This window comes from Drosophila innubila, chromosome X (assembly GCF_004354385.1).
Source record: "Drosophila innubila isolate TH190305 chromosome X, UK_Dinn_1.0, whole genome shotgun sequence".
Classification (NCBI taxonomy): Eukaryota; Metazoa; Arthropoda; class Insecta; order Diptera; family Drosophilidae; genus Drosophila; species Drosophila innubila.
The window spans coordinates 11,317,671-11,336,643 of record NC_047626.1 but is presented as its reverse complement, the minus strand read 5'-3'; the positions used below and the strand labels follow the sequence as shown (position 1 = coordinate 11,336,643).

Sequence of the window (18,973 nt, the reverse complement as noted above, 5' to 3'; positions counted from 1 at the left end):
AGCCCTTTAGGGGTTAGAGTCCTCGAGGGTTGCATTATTATTTAGCAATGCAACCAACGAACCTCTTTTTCAGGATCTAATCATCAGCCATTGCCATTCCAATTGTTATGAGAAATTTTCCTGTAGACCCTTTTGAATATACTTATGTCAAAATTCACACAGTACATCAATTAATGGGTAGTTAAGTTCAGCTACTCAATGAAAAACTGAAGGTTCGTCTTGCAGCAGCCGAAAAAAGAGCTCATAGACATTGACTAGATTGAGAAAGGAATAGAAAATACAAAATGGGGGTCAATATAACAAAACTATTTGCTACTGAAAGCCTGAGATCGATGAACTAGAAATGAAACAACTTAAAGGAAAATGTTAATAAATTAGAGATATACTATATTTTATTTATCAAAGGAAGAATTGTAAGATAAATAATAACTATTATAAAACGGTGTTTTTATTTGAAAGCATCTTCTAGAAAAAGAACTGTTAAGGAAATTAACAATAAAAATACAGAGCTATAATTTAAATTAGCTTTTTTTAAAAAAAGAATTAAGTAAAGTAAACTGAGAAGATATAACTAAAAAGGAGCTAAGATTTCAGAGCTCTTTTAATATCTGCTACGATTTTGAATGGATTGCAAGATAGAATTTAAGACTTTACTAATAAGAGATTTTAAATGCAGGAAGTTTGCTAGAAAACAAACTTAATATGACACTTGATTCAAATCAAATTAATAACATTTATAAGACGCAACTATAGTATTTAAAGGAGTTGAGTTTTTTGGCACTCAGTTAATTGGTCTCCCAGTGAATCGCAGCCAAGTTGAGATACTATTTTTTGACCACGAGCCATTTGGGGTTTCTTGGCTGTCAAGATCAAAGCAACCTTTCAAGTTGTATGTATTTCGGGCAACACCTAGCAGGCAAACCAGGCAGATGCGACTACCTGGCTATGACAGACAAATTGGCCATATACCATACGCCACACACACACATACACCCGCAAATACACTACACACACACACGGTCGCACTTTTTCCGGGCCGCCTTTGATTTTCTAAACGAATTGTTTCAAGACAGCTCACAAGAGAGAGAGAGAGAGTGAGGGAGAAGCGAATGATGAAGGATACAGGACAACAAGAAGCTGAAGAGGGTAAGCTAGAGGCGGGGGGAGGGGGAAGGAAAAAGGCTTTGCCAGGACATGTGAGCTTCAATTAATTTGATTTTGCGTTTAAAGGTTGCGTCATGTCGCAAACGTCGCTGTCCGGAAATGGAACTCCACTTCACTTTATTTGTCAACTTGGCTGTGATAAATTTTTTGCGCTTCGTCTGCTCTGTGCAGAAGAGCAAAAGGAAGAAGCAGAAGAAGCAGCAGAAGAAGCAGTAGAGAGCAGGGAGAGAGGGAAAGGGTAAGGGTAGTGGCGGGCAGAGCGACCACTTGGCCATGGCTCAATGGACACAGAACGATGCCATTGAGCGAATATATATGGCCAACTATGCTTTGAACTACGATGAAACTAATGGCAGCAGACAGACCATGTCCTCATGTCCTTATGTCCGCATGTCCTCATCTCCCCATGTCTCAGATGGTCCCTTAAAGCCCTCAACGAGTAGTTTTGGGTTCGTTGGGTTCGTTGGGCTGTTGGGTCGTTAGGTCCTTTGGATTTGCCACTTGCCACTTGACAACATCTTCAGTTCATTTTCAAGTGCCAGAGGTAGCATTGTTGAGCGGGGTAGGGGTAGGGGTAGGGGGTAGGGGATAGGTTCTAGGCTAATTGGCAAAGCTTTTTTTATTTTTAATTTTTTTTTTATTACCAGCTTCAGCAATTAAACGCATTAGGCAACACCTCAGACACAATGTAAAAGCGAGTGCACCTCACTCCCTTAAACTTGAACCACCCCAAAAACAACAAAAATAAAAAAAAAACCAACGTTTCCATAATTTTAGGGTTGCAACATGGCCGACAATCACACACACACACACTTTTACACTTACACACACACACACACACATGTGGAGGGGCGTTTTAAAACGCGCGCGTTTTTTTACTTTACCTATTGAAAAATAAAGCAGAAAAAGAGTATTATAGCTTTGTGCAAATCTATGTAACAAGTCAGACGAAAGGTCTACGTCTGTATAAAGTACAAATATTTTTTTCAGTCTATTTGTAGCCATATTCATAAGTCATAAGTATTCACAAGACTACGAGAGCTAGAGACTCGAAATTCGAAATACCATTTCCAAGGCAACTATTATGTTTAAACTTCAAAAGTTTTTACAAGGAGCAATTTAAGAAATAATGTCATAAGTTTCATAGCATTTTATTAATATCATGTTCTCGAACTTTCCTAAAAATTTCATCACAATCGAGTATTAAATCTACGAAGAACTGAGCATCTTCCAGTTGAGCACACTCCACTAGGATCTTCTTACATGTTTTTTCGAAAAATTTTACTAAGTGCATTTCAATGTATTAGCCCAAAGTTGGGGCACAAATAAGCATGCAACCATGGTCAGATGTACACACACAATTATAAGCTGTAGCCTTCGGGAGGGCGTTACCAAAAGCGGGTGAGGGGGTGAAGTGTATAGTCTAGTGTGGAGTGTAGTGTAGTGTAGTGTAGTGTGGTTGTATGACAACGACTTACTGCTGTTTTGACACGCAGCCAACGGGCATGAACGGACAGAGACAAGGACACTGAAGTAAGCTATAGACATTGTCACCTGACCTGACCACTGAGCTGACCTCAGTGTTCTCACACACACACACAAACACACACACAAACACACACGGCATAGACCGCAAAAAAGTGTTAAATTATAGATTTTGAGCACTGTGTATCTATCGCATGACAGACGCTAAAGGGGCGTAAACCTCTCAAAGACCGATGCGACAGGGCTTTATTTTATTATATATGTATTTTTTTTTTTTTCAGTCTTTTACCTGAGAGCGACAACAGCTGGCAGCATAGCACTTTTGTGGTTACGCAAAGCTTGTAAGCAAGTACCGAGCGTGTGTTTATATTTATTTATTTATTTATATTGGTTGTTGTTGTTGTTGTTGTTTGGTTTTTTGCCAAAGTATCGAAATTACCTGGCCGAATTGGAAGGAAAAACTTAGTCAAACAAGCCAGAACACACGCAGCGCTTTGTGTCGGCACGCGGCGTTTGAACTAAGCGAAATTAATGGCCAACACAGGCTACTTAGCGGAGGCCCAGACCAAAGTCGAAGTCGAAGTCGAGGCCCACGCACATCGGAGAGCACCAAGACGATGTAGCCCTTATGGCAGTCGCTGATGTCTGTGCGCCTGCCTTGTTCAGTGTGCGATTTATGACTTGGCATGCAAAGAGGCAGGCGCCCCGATCAGCCAGAGAAAGACAGTGAGAGAGAGGCGTCCGATATTGCAGACATGACAAAAAAAAAAAGAAAAAGAAAACTGCATGGCGCCCGCCAGCGTCGCCAAAGCTTGGGGCGCAACGGGTGGGCAAACGTCGCTGATCAATAAAATACTATAAAAAAAAATATAAAAAAGAGCGCAAAGAAATGAAAATTTGCGCAGCAGTTGATGAAATTTACGCGATCGGTGTCGGCAAAGTTCAAAAGCAGCGGCCTTGGCATCAGCCGGGCAACCGGACAGCCGGACAACCCGCCTGCCGTACCAAGACCACCGCGCCAAATGAACAGAAAAAAAAAAATAAAAAATACAAGCAAAGAAGACCGCGCCGCCAATTTGTTTTTTACGCTCGCCCACTCGGAGAATGAATGGGAAACGAAAGTTGTCGTCGTTTGTCCCGCAAACTAGAAGCAGAAGAAGAAGCAGCTGCTGCTGCTGCTGCTGCTGCAGAGCCGTCTTCTTATCCGTGGTAGCGTCTGCTGCCTGCGTGTGAGAAGTTTTAGATAAGGTCGCGGGGCACTGCATGGTTGCCAGACTTCAAAGTGAAACGCGAAATTTGCATTGATAAGGCCACCACCAAAGTGAAAATGAAAATGATGTGAGGCGGTAGCCGTACACGCATTGACAGGCGCCCAAAGAGCTCGATTGTCGGTAGTCGGTAGTCTGTTGTCTGTTGTCTGTAGCCGGTAGTGTTAGGTGCCCATCACAGCTTCCTCTTTGATATATGTTTGCCAGACCCGATATAGATTGATAATGTTCGCTTTGAAGTTGCCAGCGCAACCGCAGCACGTGAACGGCCCTCTTTCATATGACAGTACGATCCCTATCGCATATATATATCAACACGGTATTGCTCCCTTAAACTGCACAGCATTCAACTGTCTGTTCACTTACATTCAGCTTATAGACTTGAAAATAGATCATAGCTTATAGTTTTACTTTTTGAAATAACCAAAAATGACTCCGAAACCTGCACTACATATTGAAAATCTCAATCTAACTTCACATTTAGATCACTTACACACCCAAATTAAACCACACTCAAAATAACACACTCCGAAATACTCCGAATGATTCCGAATATTTCCGAATTACTCCGAAAAACTGGGAAACTTCTATAATTCGACCGACTTTCCACAATCATACCAAGTTTTTCTGTTACACATTGCCGATGATCAGTTACGAATAATAATGATTTGTGTTAAGATACGTATTGGGCATCAATGGCTTAAATAACTAATGCGGTAAACAAAGAAGACGTACAGTACTTACAAATCCATGTTTATCACTAATATTGTTGGTCAATTTTAATTTGTGAAATGAAACAACTTTTTGCATCCATTGCTCACCCGTTGTGGGCGAATCTGGATGAATGTACATGCGTTTTGGCATTTCAGGATCCGCTTTACCAGCAACCATCCAGCGACTGTCAAAAAATAATATAACATATTGCATTAGTTATAGAAAGTATTCTTACTATATGATAAATATTATTTATAGCTAAGTGTATGTCCAATTTATACTCAGATATCTGAGATAATCGGGCCCAAGGTAATTTTGGGACTTACCTATTATGAAATTTATAACGATAATCATCCGCCGCAACGATATCCAGTAGCAGTATGTATTTAGCCTTGGCATCCAGACCCGAAACACGAAATTTCATTTGCGGAAACATTTGTCTGCAAATAACCGAAACGAAAAAGATAGAGAAAAATGTGGTTAGTAACAGTATACATGGGTGAGAGTGAGATGCATTCAAGCTGGGCCACAAGTCATTTTGTGGGGTAATCAAATAAAACATTAATCAGCACGGCATAAAGCCTAAACGTTGAACCACAAGTTTCTCAGGGGCCACCAAAGAGCTGTGCGAGAGAGAGGGAGAGAGAAAGAGAGAGGTAGCCACACAATCATCATCATCATCATTATCAGTGCGAGGGAAAAGCAAACAAAGCACACTAAAAAACACACAGAGTCAGTCGTCGGGACGCGTCGGAGCCCAGGTTATCAAGTGGCGCCAAGCCGCAAATTGTTTCCAACTTCACAAGTCAAGTCCAAATTCAAATTGGCCAAAGCCAAAGTCATGGACCATGGAGTCAGTCGTTGATTAGCCTCAGTCCATGTTCTTTCCATGTTGGTGGCAATGTGCAAACTCGAAAATTACATGGGGCAACAAGGCACAAGGAAACCACACAAGCGATCTTTCGATCGCAACAAGACGCAAGAATTAGGGGAAAGAGCAGTAGGAGCAGGAGGAGCAGAAGGTGCAGCTGGAGCTGGAGCTGCAGCAACTGAGGACGTGGCTATGTCTTGGACTTGGTCAGAGCTCTACCCACCCAAGATAGGGCTGCACCCTCACACACAAACACACACACACACGCACACACACACACACACGCACACACACAAATATGAAAATTATAAGTTTAAGTAGCAATCACTCAATCGCTGCGACTGCGCCTCAAACTGAGCGCCAGGCTACAGATTTCAACCATCCAGTCTCATTCTTCGTCTCAGTCTCAGCTCCATTCTCAGTCCCATCTGCAGTCTTCACTCCTCAGTCTTCAGTCTTCAGTCCTCAGTTTCAGCGCCAGCGTCAACGTCAGCGCCAGCGCCTGCGCCTCATGAATCAAATTTAACGAACGTCTTGTTCATGTTCACAGATCATCATCAGCTGCGCCTGCATTTTGATAAAACCAACAAAAGGCCCCCAAACAGGCTCAGGCTGTAGCTTGGGCTAACAAGCCTGACTGATGTCTGACTGCCCAAATGACTAACTGACTAACTGACGAACTGACTATCTGACAGACAGACCCACGAACCTGACGATGTTTCTATTTAGAGCTACAGAACATGGTAAACTCGATGGACAGTGGCCCCTGATGCCAGGCAGCAAGTGCCACAGCGAATGCACTGCGAGAAATCTGTTATGATTTAAGACAAATTTCAATTTAGATATACCAAAATAAATGCATTTTTTGCTATGATTTTTTTTTACCATTTTATGAAAGGAAAAAAATTAAACCTTTGATAAATTCTTTAGTTCATATCATTCTTTACATATAAATACAGCTCTACACTCCATTTCCTTCAAGAAATATCGAAATCAATATCAAATTTTGTTTATCATTTTATTTTAATGAAATTATGCAGTCTTTATATAGTTTTCTTTAAGAAAATATATAGAGTTTGTGAAGTTTGGAAACTTTTAGCTAAATTAAACTAAGATGAGTGAAAAAAATTGAAAATTCGACTTTCTTCCATTACATTTTTAAAAATTTTTTGGTATTTACATTCAAAATACTTAAGGACACTCGGAAATCTCGAGTGCTCGATTTGCTTAAGACATAAATTCTTGATAGTTTGATTATTTTGCTCAGTGTAGGCATCCTTTGGGCATTTGGCTGACTGCAGCCTCAGCCCACAGCTCACGGTCTACAGTCTGCAGTCTACAGTCTACAGTCTGCGACTGCCTTTTTCGACTGCAAATTATTTTTTATTTGCGGGCCAGGAATCGAGACTTAAGACAGAAGACAACGCAAGACTGTGGACTGTAGAGAGTTGGCAGAAGAAAGAGGCAGAGAGCGAGAGAGAGAGAGAGAGATGAAAGATGGGTTGGTGGGCAGGGGAAAGGGTGGGGGGGACAGAGGCCGTTTGTGGCACGTCTGCCTGGTTAGTTGGCTTTTGCTTGGGTTCCTTTTGACTTCGTTGCTTTATATATATTTTTCGTTGCCGTTGTTGTTGTTGTTGTTGTTGTTGTTGTGTTTTTTGGTTGTCTTAACTGAATAGCTCGTTAACATTATTGAGCACTTGGCGCCAGTTGTTGGCAGCTTGTTATGGCCATGGCCAAGAGACGCAAGTCCCGCCATAGCCCCAAGCCAACAACAACAACAACAACTGGAGCCACAGCCTCGGCCTGAGTTTGAGCTTGAGCTTGGGCCCCAAAACAAATCGGGCCACCACACGCGCAACGTCTTGGCCAAAAGGGGAATGTGGCAGGGTGGAGTAGTGAGGGGCAACCTCGCTTCTCTTTTCCACCATCTCGCTCTCTCTTAGTCCTCTGCACGCTCTCTCTCTTTCTCTCTTTGTTTCGACAACAAAACGATTTGCTCTCGTTTGTGTTGCAAGCTTGGAAGCTGCTGCTTCTTCTCCTCCTTGTCCTCCTTTTCTTCGCATTTATTCTGTTTCTTCAGGCTGGCTTCTGACTTGGCTTCGTGCAAATCGTTACGTGTAAAACTTGCACCTTTTGACCAAAGTTGTTTGTTTTGTGGCTCGAACTTGGACTGAGCCAAAAGGCCCACACATTATTTCAACGCTGAGCGCTGAGCTAATTCAATTTTCCTCATCTGCTTTGTGGTCTCTTTCTCGCTCGCTGTCGCCATCTCTGTCGCATTCAGAGTGTTTTGGGCTAGCTGGTTTTATTGCCAAGCAATAACAAACAACAACGAGCTGTTAATGTGGCTTGAAAGTGTTTTGACCAGGCTACTTGGGTACTACCAGCAAGCCAGCAGTCCATGCAACTTGGCCATGTTCAAAACCCTCAGCCCATAATTAAGCCTAATTAAGCCGACTCTCTCCCTCTCTCGCTCTGTGTGTGCGAGTGTGTGTGTGTGTGTGTGTGTGTGTATTGTTGTTGAGGTGTCGCTGTTGCGTTGCACTCAACCTCATCCTTAACTTGCTCGTCTCTCGTCCCTATTGAGGTTAATGGCTAATCAATTAGCCCTGGGTTTTGAGCACTCATGGGCCTGGCTCTATCCCTGCTCCTGTCCCCTGTTTTTCCTTCTTTTTTCTTTTTGTGCTCTTTGTCAGGCAATGAAATACATAAATGTTCAACGATTGAGTTGTAATTGGCATTTCGGGGCATTGACGTTCTCAGATAAGACTTTCGAGCCTCCGAGATAAACTAAATGCTTACCGTATTACGTAATGCTCACACACCAGGGAAAAACAGCTAAGAAATGTTAGTTACACCCGTCACAACCAGGTGGCGGTTTCAGTGGGCAAAGGGGCGGGTGTAAAAGAGAAAGAAGTGGAGGGGACTCACTTCTATTTTGTATCTTTGAAGAAACGTAGATAAATACATTCCTAACAGCAAATGCGTTGCTTCGAGTCGAAACGTTGAACGCAATCAACTCTATAACTCAATAGTCTTCTTCCAGAGAGAGTAAGCTCTCGTCTCTCAGCCTAGAAAGAGTTAACTCCTTAAGGGTTGTCACCTTATCTACCTAAGTTTTCCACCGCCACTGAAGTTGATCTACTTTCTTTAGGAAATTGCTGGCTAAAAATAAAAAAAAAAGACTTGATCCCATTCAAAATCCATTTTTCTTATCCTTAGAGGCTTTGTAGCTACTGAATAGGCAATAGATTAGAGTTGCCACAAACAGATCTAGCCACAAAAAGAAGCTGCACCACACACATTACACTACACTATCACTTTCCTTTTCCCTCCTCGTTCCTTAGTACTTATTCTGCCTTTTTTTAGGGCGCCTATCAGTTTGGAACTAAACGGTGTCTATTAAGGCACCTGTGCGCGTTGCTTTTGGTAGCTCGACAAAGAAGTCTCTGTCTCTGTCGCTGTCTCTTTCTCATCTCTTCGCTCCCTGCACTTTGCTCGGCTGCCAAAGGAAGCGTCAATTGTCAATGCATTTTATCAGTGAGTCAATCAGACGCAGGCAGGAAAAAACAAAAAAAAAAAAAAAAAAAAAAAAGAAAGATGCAGACGGCAGCCGCAGACGTCAACAGCTGATGATTTGATTGTGTTGGTGTGTGTGTGTGTGAGCAAACATGACGAACATTGAAGAAAAGGCCCAAACCGTTGTTGGCTTGCAAAACGCAGCCGAATGACGTTTCTTCTGCCTTCCTGCCTTCCACTGCCTTTTCCATTTGCTCCCTTGCTCGTTGGGTTTTGTCAACAAGCGCGGGGATTAAAGTAGCACCTGCAATCGGCCAAAAGGTACCGACAACAACAACAACAGCAACAACAACGCGAACAACACGACTGCTGTTGACAGTTCTCCTTTGTGACAACAAAATTGTTGTCCAAGTTTTTTTTGTGTTATTCCTTCTGTTGTTTTAATTTTTTTTCTCTTAGTGTGATGGGGGTTGTCAGTAGGAGTGAGTGAGAGAGAGAGAGAGAGGGGGAAGGGGGGCTAGAGCGGTGCGTAATCTTTTGGGCAATTTTGTCAACACATTTTGAGCGGGCATCGCATTTCGATAACTATCGATAACTCAATAAGCAAAGCAAAGGGGTGCATATTTACAATGTTTTACATTAATCCCAAGAAAAACAAAAAAAACAAAGACACAAAATGGTAAGAGAACATTGCCAGCTGTCTGTATTTAATTTGAATTTTATTGAATTTTATTGAATTGCAATTGCATGCAAATTGCACTGTTTACCCTACAAGCTCCCCCCACCCTCCTCCCCCCCGCTCCTTACACTTGCATGCAAAATTTATTTGACAAATTTCAAAAGCAGCTGCATCATAAACGCTAATTACCCGAAGACAGGCCGAAGAAGCATGTGATCGAGGATCACGTCTGAGGGTCTCGAGTCTTTGGTCTCTTATGGTTTATATAGGGGCTTTAGGGGCTTCATCGTTGCAGCCAAATTAGTTAAACCAATAAACTGACAGCGACCGCTTAGCCCTCTCTGCCTCTCTCTCTCACTCTCTCTCTCTCTTGCTGTCTGCTTATCTGCCATATTTCAAGTCTATATAATAATAAAACAATTTATGAAGGCATAACAACTGAAACAGCCTCGGACTCCCCGGCTATCCGCTAACCCCGACCCCCGACCCCCTATTCACCTGCCCTCCTACCCTCTTTTATTTCAGTCAGTCGCTGGCTGTCAGTTAGCGGCAACGCCCACAAGCGTCTCAACGCGACTCTCGTTGTGCCTCAAAATGAATGGCCATGTCATTAAGACGTGCCCGAGACCGACAGACGGACAGACGGACAGACAGACAGACAGACATTCGGACAGGGCTAAAGACCAGACCAGACCAGACCAGACCAGACCAAACCAATATAATACCCTGTGCAACCCGCTGTGTTGATGCCTCACAACAACAACTACAACAACAACGGGAACAACAATCCTGCACTCTTAAGGGAGCTTGTGTGGCGCTACCTCGACGTGCCACAAGGATTGAGTGCTCAGCTGTCGCCAGGCACTGTGGGAATTCCAAACGATTTGAAAACTCCTCGCAATCTCAAACTCAAACAAATGTCAGAACTCAATACACAACACTCGTAAATATATTCCAATATATAAATCAAATCGCATATACTTAATTACAATTTGGGCGCTTAATTACGGAAAATGCATGAAACGAGCGCTGGAAAAACTAACAAGAAAACGAATATGAAATACTCTACACTCTAGAAAAAAAGAGGGAACAAGTCTCTAAGAAGATAAACTATAAGAAGATAAAACTATCTATCCAATTGGTTTAGTAAAGATCATCACAAAAGTTATAAAAGTTACGATAAGTTATAATATTTTCGCATTAACATTGAATCTATATATCTATCTTTTATCTACTCTATAAACTCTAATAAATCCTAGGTTTAAATAAAAAAAACTACTCTACTGATCTGTACTAAAGCTATATATAATTTATAACACAGTGCCGTTAAGATCTAAAGCTAAAGACGTAAATTAGAGCTATAGTCTTTACTTTAAAAAAATAACCCATTTGAATTTCAATCTAAAATCTAATAAATTACACTAAATATATTTTCAAATGCGATTATTCCTTATAATAATAAAAACAAATTTTCACTGACTGACAAAATCTGTAAGAAAACTGTCATGACTGACGCTGGAAAAGAGCATATAGCATCTGAAACTGCCAGGCTGTGGTCTTATCAGAGTCCAATGTTGATAAGAATATGAATGAAGGGTTAGTAGCAGGCTCAAGTGATATACACAGAACTCAGCGAGTTGTCAACGCAATTGCTTGATAAGTAGGGACTACAATACTCTATAGGCAACCCTCTCAATACCGCTGAAAACGTGATGAACCCGTTAACCTCGTTTGATTTCTTCTAGGCAGCAACTGGCGCTGTCTTCAGCTCTTTCTCCGATTCCCAATTCCCGATGCCGATCAACGGAAATTCTTTGAACTTGTTTTGTTTTGTTGTTTAACTTAATTGTTATGAATTGAAATGCAGTTGTCGCCCAGATAAGACGAGTTTTTTGAGAGTCATGTCTAGAAATCGATACAGTTCGAAAGCGGAGAAAGAGAGATGGGAGAAAAGTAGACTTGAGTCATGGGTCTTAGTCACTTGGGTGTTGATTTATGTGTGTGTCTTTTGTGCACTCGAAAATGACATAAAGATCTATGTAAGGCAATGTGTGAATTATTACACTAAAGATAACTCGAATAGGACAAAGAGAATATAATATATAATAAAATAAATAAATAAAAAACATGTACTTTCTTTAATAAAATTTATTTTATTTATTTCTAGCATTTCAAAGTCTATTCTAACTTATTTTGTTGTATACAAAAATATGCTCAGCTTAGCTTAAAACTATCTATTAACTACTATTATTATCTAGTACTCATTTAATATTTAGAGTCTATTAGTGTACATATTTATATCTAGAAATTAGGAAACTTCGCTTTAATTATGTTTTATTTAAATAGAAAAATTGACCTTTCTTTTAACTATTACTATTTACTAGTTTTACTAATAGTATGCTCAAATACTCTTGCAAATTCCTATCCATCAAGTTCTATTCAAACATCAACAACTATTACTTACATTACATTAATTATCTTTTCTACAACTACTATCTACTATTTTTTTATCAGATCTAATTAGCAATCTGTCTGTTACTTATCTTTATAATTTTAATATCTACTATATTTCTAACGGTTCTGTATCAACTGCTACACTACTATTCGTATTATCTACTACACTTTCAAATGTATCTGAATGCGCACAACATTCCTAAATTCACTTTCCATTTCATAATAATTTATCATATTAATTACAACGCATTTTTCATTATTGTAATTATAATGTTTGGTATTTAAATGAACGACAAAAAAAAAACCACTCCAAAACTTCCCTAAAAAAATCCGAATTTGTATCTGAAATACAAATACAAATACAAATTTGCCTGCTTAGTACGCAGCTCAAATGGCCGTCGCTTTTGTTTGATTGTTTTTGTTTTTGTTTTTTTGGCGTTTTATTTTTTTGTCATAATTGCTCATAATTGCGGCTGCTGTCAAGCACACATACATGTACATATATATGCACACACACACACACATGTGCGCCATTTTCGGTCGTCGTCGCCATCATTTTCGGTCAATTGACACAGACAAACACACAACGCCGACTGCGACGCCGGCAGATTGCACACCCTGTCACCGCACTGACCCCTCCCCTCGCCACACCTCCTTCTCGCACCCAGCACACACACACTAAACCACCCGCTATAACAAAAGTTCTGCACACATTCTTTTCTCTCGCTCTCTCGCGCTCGCTTTTGCTCTGTCGCAGACGCACGCAGCTCATTTGCGTTGCATTGGCAGCCGGCATGTGTGCGAGCGAGACAGCAAACGCCCCCGCATATAAGTTTTATTTGTGCTTTTGCCTCTGTGCATGTCTATATGTATGTGCGTGTGTGTGTTTGTTGGCATTTTGCTTTGTGTGCTTTGCTAAATTTTTTTGTCGCTGCTGGTCAGTTGTTGTTGCTGTTGTTGTCCTGTTAGCAGCACACATGTGTTTGCTCATTTCACTACACTTGTCACGCCGTCGACTGCGACAGCGACAGCAACGGCGACTGCGACGGCGACTGTGGCAGCGCTGCCTCGTTTACATGCAAGTCAGCGCACTGCTGCTCTTGTTTTTGTTGTTGTTGCTGCGGCTGCTTAATTTTGATTTTGATTTGCCAGTTTTGTTTTTGTTGTTTCTGTTTCTGTTTTGTTTTTATTATTATTATTATTATAATTTTTTCGTTTTGTTAGCGCTTTTGCCGCCGTTTTAAGCTACTTGTCGCTTATTTGCAGCAATTTATTAATAATTTTATGCATATTATTCTTTGCTCAGTTGTTTCATTTATTTCTTCATTCTTTTTAATTTTTTGTTTGTATTGTTTGCCCCTCCCACACACACACACACACACACACACAGACTAACTGTTTAATATGCATGCCGCTGGCTGTTTGGCTTGTGTGATTTTTCGCACAATAATCAAAAGCCGCAACGACAGCAACAACAACAACAACAACAACGACAACAACTGAAACAATTTAGCAGCGATTGTTTATTTCAATTGCCACTTTTAAGTGCTTTCGTTGTTGTTGTCTTTATTGTTGCTATTGTTGTTGTTGTTGTTAGTCATTTCAATTTGTTGCACACGCAAAAATTTAATTGGAATTGACAAACTTGACAAAATTGAGAGAAAATAATACAACTGCGACTGCAACAACAACAACAACAATAATAATAATACTAATAAATAACAAATAATAATCTGTCAAATTGTTTTTCAGTGTGCACTGAAGCGCAGCTTGTTAAGGATTGCGAGATATGTATTTGCTTGGTTGGATAACGAATTGTGAATGATTCTGCATTCACAATACTCACACATACATCACATTCCACACACACATGCAATTCACTAATAAACTGTAATCTTCATAGTTAGAAACAAATGTTAATAGCAGCAAGATAAAGGTTTGAAATTGCTAATTGAATCTATATTTATTGCTCCATTTTCTTCTTCATCTTTCTATATGCTTTCAATTTATCTTATTACCCTTTGGCTTAACTATCAATTCACATAACTATCACTAAATGAAAATATCTGTGTATCTAATTGTGATTGCTTATCCATCCATCTTTCTAAATAACTATACCATATTTATTTTCAAAATTATATGCATAATATTTTTACCTTGTGATATTTGTCTCTCTATGTTTTATTCGCATCCATCGCATGAGCTATCAGTGTAACTATATTTAATTTGTATATATTTTGGTATGAAAAACTTTCTACAACTGTCCGATCAGATCGATTTATATACCGATCGAAAAGTATAGTCTTAACTAGTGATGTAAAAATACATTGAAATATCGACAACTCGATTTTCTCGAAAGCGATTATCGAATACTTTAACAAGATCATTTTTTTAGCGATGTATCGAGTTGATCAAATCGATTTCCAAGAAAAATCAACAACAATTATCAAAAAAAACTATCAAAGCTTGAATTTGGCATAAAAGCTTTACTAAAAAAATAATAAAAGTACTCGTAACTTTTTTGATTACATAAAAATGTTTTTGAGTAAACTCGATATTTGCAACTCGATCTACTATTTTTCGATATGTCGACAATTCGATAATTAATTTTGGCGATTTTCTACTTCCATATAAAACTTGATCTAAATCTTTATATACAAATAAAATGTTTCATTTAATAAAATAAGAACTGGTTAAAATTAATAAAACTATCTGGCTATTTTTCTTTTTATGTATCTTAAACTTTATCGATATTTATCTATGTACTATAAAAGAATGTTAAATATTTTCAATTTTTAGTTCTTTCTCAAAACAAGCTAAATTCGTTTCCATTATATGTGGATGGTCTAAATTGCAGGCAACTTAACTTGGTTACACTAAGCTAAATATATTCCCAACAACGCCATAGCTTTGGTAGTTTAATGTATTGACAAGTGGTAAAAATAAAAGGAAAAAAAGTATGCACGTTTTCGCTCGGAAAAAATATTTGTGAGCGCGGAAAGACAGCAAAGAAAAGATGCTGATAGGCAGAGAGACTGGCAGATAGATAGATAGACAGAGACAGAAGAGAGGGTAGTGCAAGTAGGGATAGGGGTGGTAGGGTAGCGAATACTGTTAAAGTATTTGTGGACAAGTTGTAAATATACTTTTTTGGAAGGGAATGCAATGCGCAGGGTCGCGACAAGTCGGCATAGATAAAGAGGGGGGTGGGGTGGTGTCCAGGGGGGATGCTGGCCGAGTATAGGTCGGGGGGGGTGGCTTGTCATCGTTGTACTTGTCTTATTTTTAATTAAATTGTGCGTCAAATGTTTTTCAGCTCGTTGATTTGCGCGTTGGCTTAGAACTAGGGGAAGTTCTGGCTGGATTGGGGCAGTTTTTGTGGGTAGTTCGAAGGATGGCGTGGTGAAGGGGCGTGGCCTTTGCGTGGCGGCATCGCTGTCAATGTTTGCTTGGCAAAGTGTAAGTAATTTATGCGCATTTAGCGCTTAAGTGGGCTTAAAGCAAAGCCAAAGATAAAGAAAACGCTTAAGAAATAGCAGGGCAATAGACTACTCCACTCTTCCTCCCTCTCTCTCTCGCTCTATCATACTCCAAAAATAGCCGCAGCAAATAGATGAAATTATCCAAGTAGAAAACATAGAAACAAAAAAAGTAAAGGGCGCATTCTTCAAATTCAATTAGTTATTTTATGAAACTCTAAGCATGCCACGCCCACAAATTGATGCAGGCGCCCACATTTAATGTCTAAATTATGGTGCATGCAACATTAACGCGTTCTGTTTGCTTAGCACACATAACTAAGCCGAAGAATGATGAGGATGAGGATGAAAATGAGAATGAGGATGAGAATGAGAATGATGATCAGAGACTGTGGCAAGAACTTGGTCTTGTTTGAGGCATATATCCGCACATCCGTTGCAAGCGATCAACAAGGTAGATGCAGGAAAATCAGCAGAAGCAGCGCAGAGAGAGAGAGAGAGAGAGAGTGATAAGAGCGGGAAGGAGAAGAAGAAGAAGAACGTGGCCGCGACTAATAACAGTTATCACACACGTCAGACACTCATAAATCCTCAAAGTCAACAAGGTAACGAGGCTCTGACTTTAACAAACAGACAGCAAGAGAGACAGAGCGAGGTAGAGAGAGAGAGAGAGAGGAAGGAAGGGTAAGACAAAGAGAAAGGGAGAGCGAAAATCAGTTTCTAAACGAGCTGCGTTTAAATGTTGTTAACATTGGCCAAAGCAAACCTGGCTGCGACTTGCAACTTGTGGCATCGAGGATCTTGCCACAGCCCATCACATATTTCTAATGTCCCACACACAGCGTACAACAGCTTGTTCAACTTCTTCTGCTGCTTCGTCCTCCTCCTTTGTGCTTCTCCTACCTCTTCTTTCAGCTCTTCCAGCTGCTTCTTCTTCCATTCATGGGTGGCTCAGCCAACGCATGTTTATAAGCATAATTCTTATTTATGATCGAACAGCGATAAGTATATTTTTTTCTTTCTCTCTCTCTCTCTCTCTCTTTCGCGCTTCTTTTTCTTGAACGTCTAGCAGCGCTACGTTTTGTTATTTGTACTCCTTATTTTATTTTTTATTTTTTTTTTGTCGTTTGCTTGTTGTTTAAATAAATCAAATCAACACGATTCGCAGAAACTGTGCAACTTCGAGAAGTTGCTGATAAGCTCACAACGCGACAACGTTCCCTAAAAATCCCAGTCAATATGTTGTCTCTCCAGGAGGAGAAAGAAGAGAGTGGAGTGTGGAGGAGGATGGACAGATCTGGTTATGTGTACCTGCAATGGCACCTGTTGTGCAGCATGTGCACAAAACATTTGCCAGTGGGCAGCTCCAACTTCGAGTCAAATGGAGATATTCCATATGCAGATATCTCCGTGAAGAATTGAAGCTCTCTGGCAAACTTTAGAAATTGATCAGCAGAAGCTAGGAAATGATCAGTGGCAAGAACACTCTAGGGCAGAACATACCAGACTATAAACCGAAAATCTTATAAGAAAACATTAATAAATTCAAGTCTAAATTTCTTGATTTTAGCATGTATTTTTCACTTATGTATTCAGGATATTACTGATAAATTACTGTTACATGCAAAAAGTCAAAAAAAAAGCCAATAATAAATGATCTAACTACAAAAAATCTTACACAGCTCCAAAAAAATTGAAATTTTTCTGAGAATAATCTGGCTTAAATCAAGTGTTATGTATTTGGTTTAAAAAATCTGTTAATTCCGGACTTTTGACAAAGAATTGATTTTGTCCCGAAATTTCAGCATGTATTTTTTACGTATGTATTCAGAATATTACTGATAAATTCAACATTCAAAAAGTCAAAAAAAGTCAAAAATAAATGATCTGACTACAAAATATCTTACAGATCTTCAAAAATTTAAATTTTTCTGAGAATAATCTGGCTTAAGTAAAGTAAAAGCTTAAAAAATCCGTTAATCGCGGACTTTTGGCACTTTCGACACCGCAAAGAATTGATTCTGTCCCGGAATTCGCAAATTTTATTTATTTTTTTCTTTGTACATTATTATAAATTTGCTGATTTAGCCTCTTTTTTACTTTGAAGAACCAAAAAAAATTGAGAATTCGTTCTTTCAGGAAACTTTAAGAACCTATGCAGCTTTTAGAAACTGCTGATCAGGAACTTTAGATTGTGGTTAGAAGAGTAAGAGGAAGGGGAAGGGCAAGAGGGTAGAAGGAGAGAGCATTGCGTGTGTTGTCAGTGGCGTCAGTTGTGCTCAAGGACTTGTCTGCTCGCAGGTTGACTTGTTGTGACTTGTATCTGTCATAAGGCCTAAAAGGACGAAGGGCAGGTAAAGGGCCAAAACAGAGGGACGAACGGACGAACAGACGAACGAGCTACACGCATATTTCTTGCGGTTGCAAGCAACAACAACGACAACAACCACAACAACAAAAACAACAACACACAGAGGAGTTGACTGAAATGGCAGCAACAACAACTTACAACTGCTGCCGTTTTGGTTGCCTTTGGTGGGACTTTCTTGCCCAAAGCCAAAGTCTACAAAAGGTGTTGGCCAACAACAACGCGAACAATCCAGGCAACGGGTACACGCGTCTTAACAAGAACAACACAACCTGGCCAAAACAACAACAAGAAGAAGAAGAAGAAGAGGAAGCTCAAGAATGAGCCAAAGAGCAAGTTGTAGTCCACAACACTCCACTCTCTGGGAATGGCATGGGATGGTATTGGGAAGGTGTCTGTGGCACCGGTCTCAGTCCCCGGTACCAGCCCCCGATACCGGGCTAAAACTGCCGACTGCTGTTGGCCTGGTTAGCGCATAAAAAACGTTATAAATAACACGCTCGAGCATTTAACGCGCCAAACATGTGTTCCACTGTCCAATTTGTGGTATGTTTACTTTTCATCAGCCACAACACGTACTGGACGATCGACGGCAGCGAGGTACAGCGGCGGTACCGACCGAAGGAGACAGAGAGACAGAGAGAGAGAGAGAGAGAGAGCAGTGATCGACAGCATGAAAGCCCGACTGCCAGAATCTCTGAAGCAAAAATTGCTAGATTTGAAAAAAAAAAGTTGCTAAAAATTGCTAAAAATTTTGTAAAAATTGGCAAAAAAAAAAAATAGCTAAATCACTAATATTTTAGTTTACAAAAAATTAGTATTTAATTGAGAAAAAACACAACCTAACAATATTTAAAATTAAAATGAACATGATTTCTTATCACAAAAAAATTAAATTAATAAGAAACATGATTTCTTATAGTTTAAAATTAATGATTTCTTATCATAATATTCCGTAATATCATAATATCC

The 18,973-nt window shown here is 39.8% G+C and overlaps 1 protein-coding gene across 1 annotated transcript in view; it reads right to left on the bottom strand.

Moving 5' to 3' along the window:
* The window catches only part of LOC117786235 (optomotor-blind protein), an 81,158-nt gene that overhangs the window by 44,300 nt on the left and 17,885 nt on the right, over positions 1-18,973 (bottom strand). Inside the window, exons 2-3 of the mRNA XM_034624367.1 lie at positions 4,958-5,071; positions 4,653-4,815 (exon numbers count right to left, since the gene is read on the bottom strand). Of these exons, the coding sequence (XP_034480258.1) occupies positions 4,653-4,815; positions 4,958-5,071 (277 nt within the window). The remainder of the gene's footprint in view (positions 1-4,652; positions 4,816-4,957; positions 5,072-18,973) is intronic.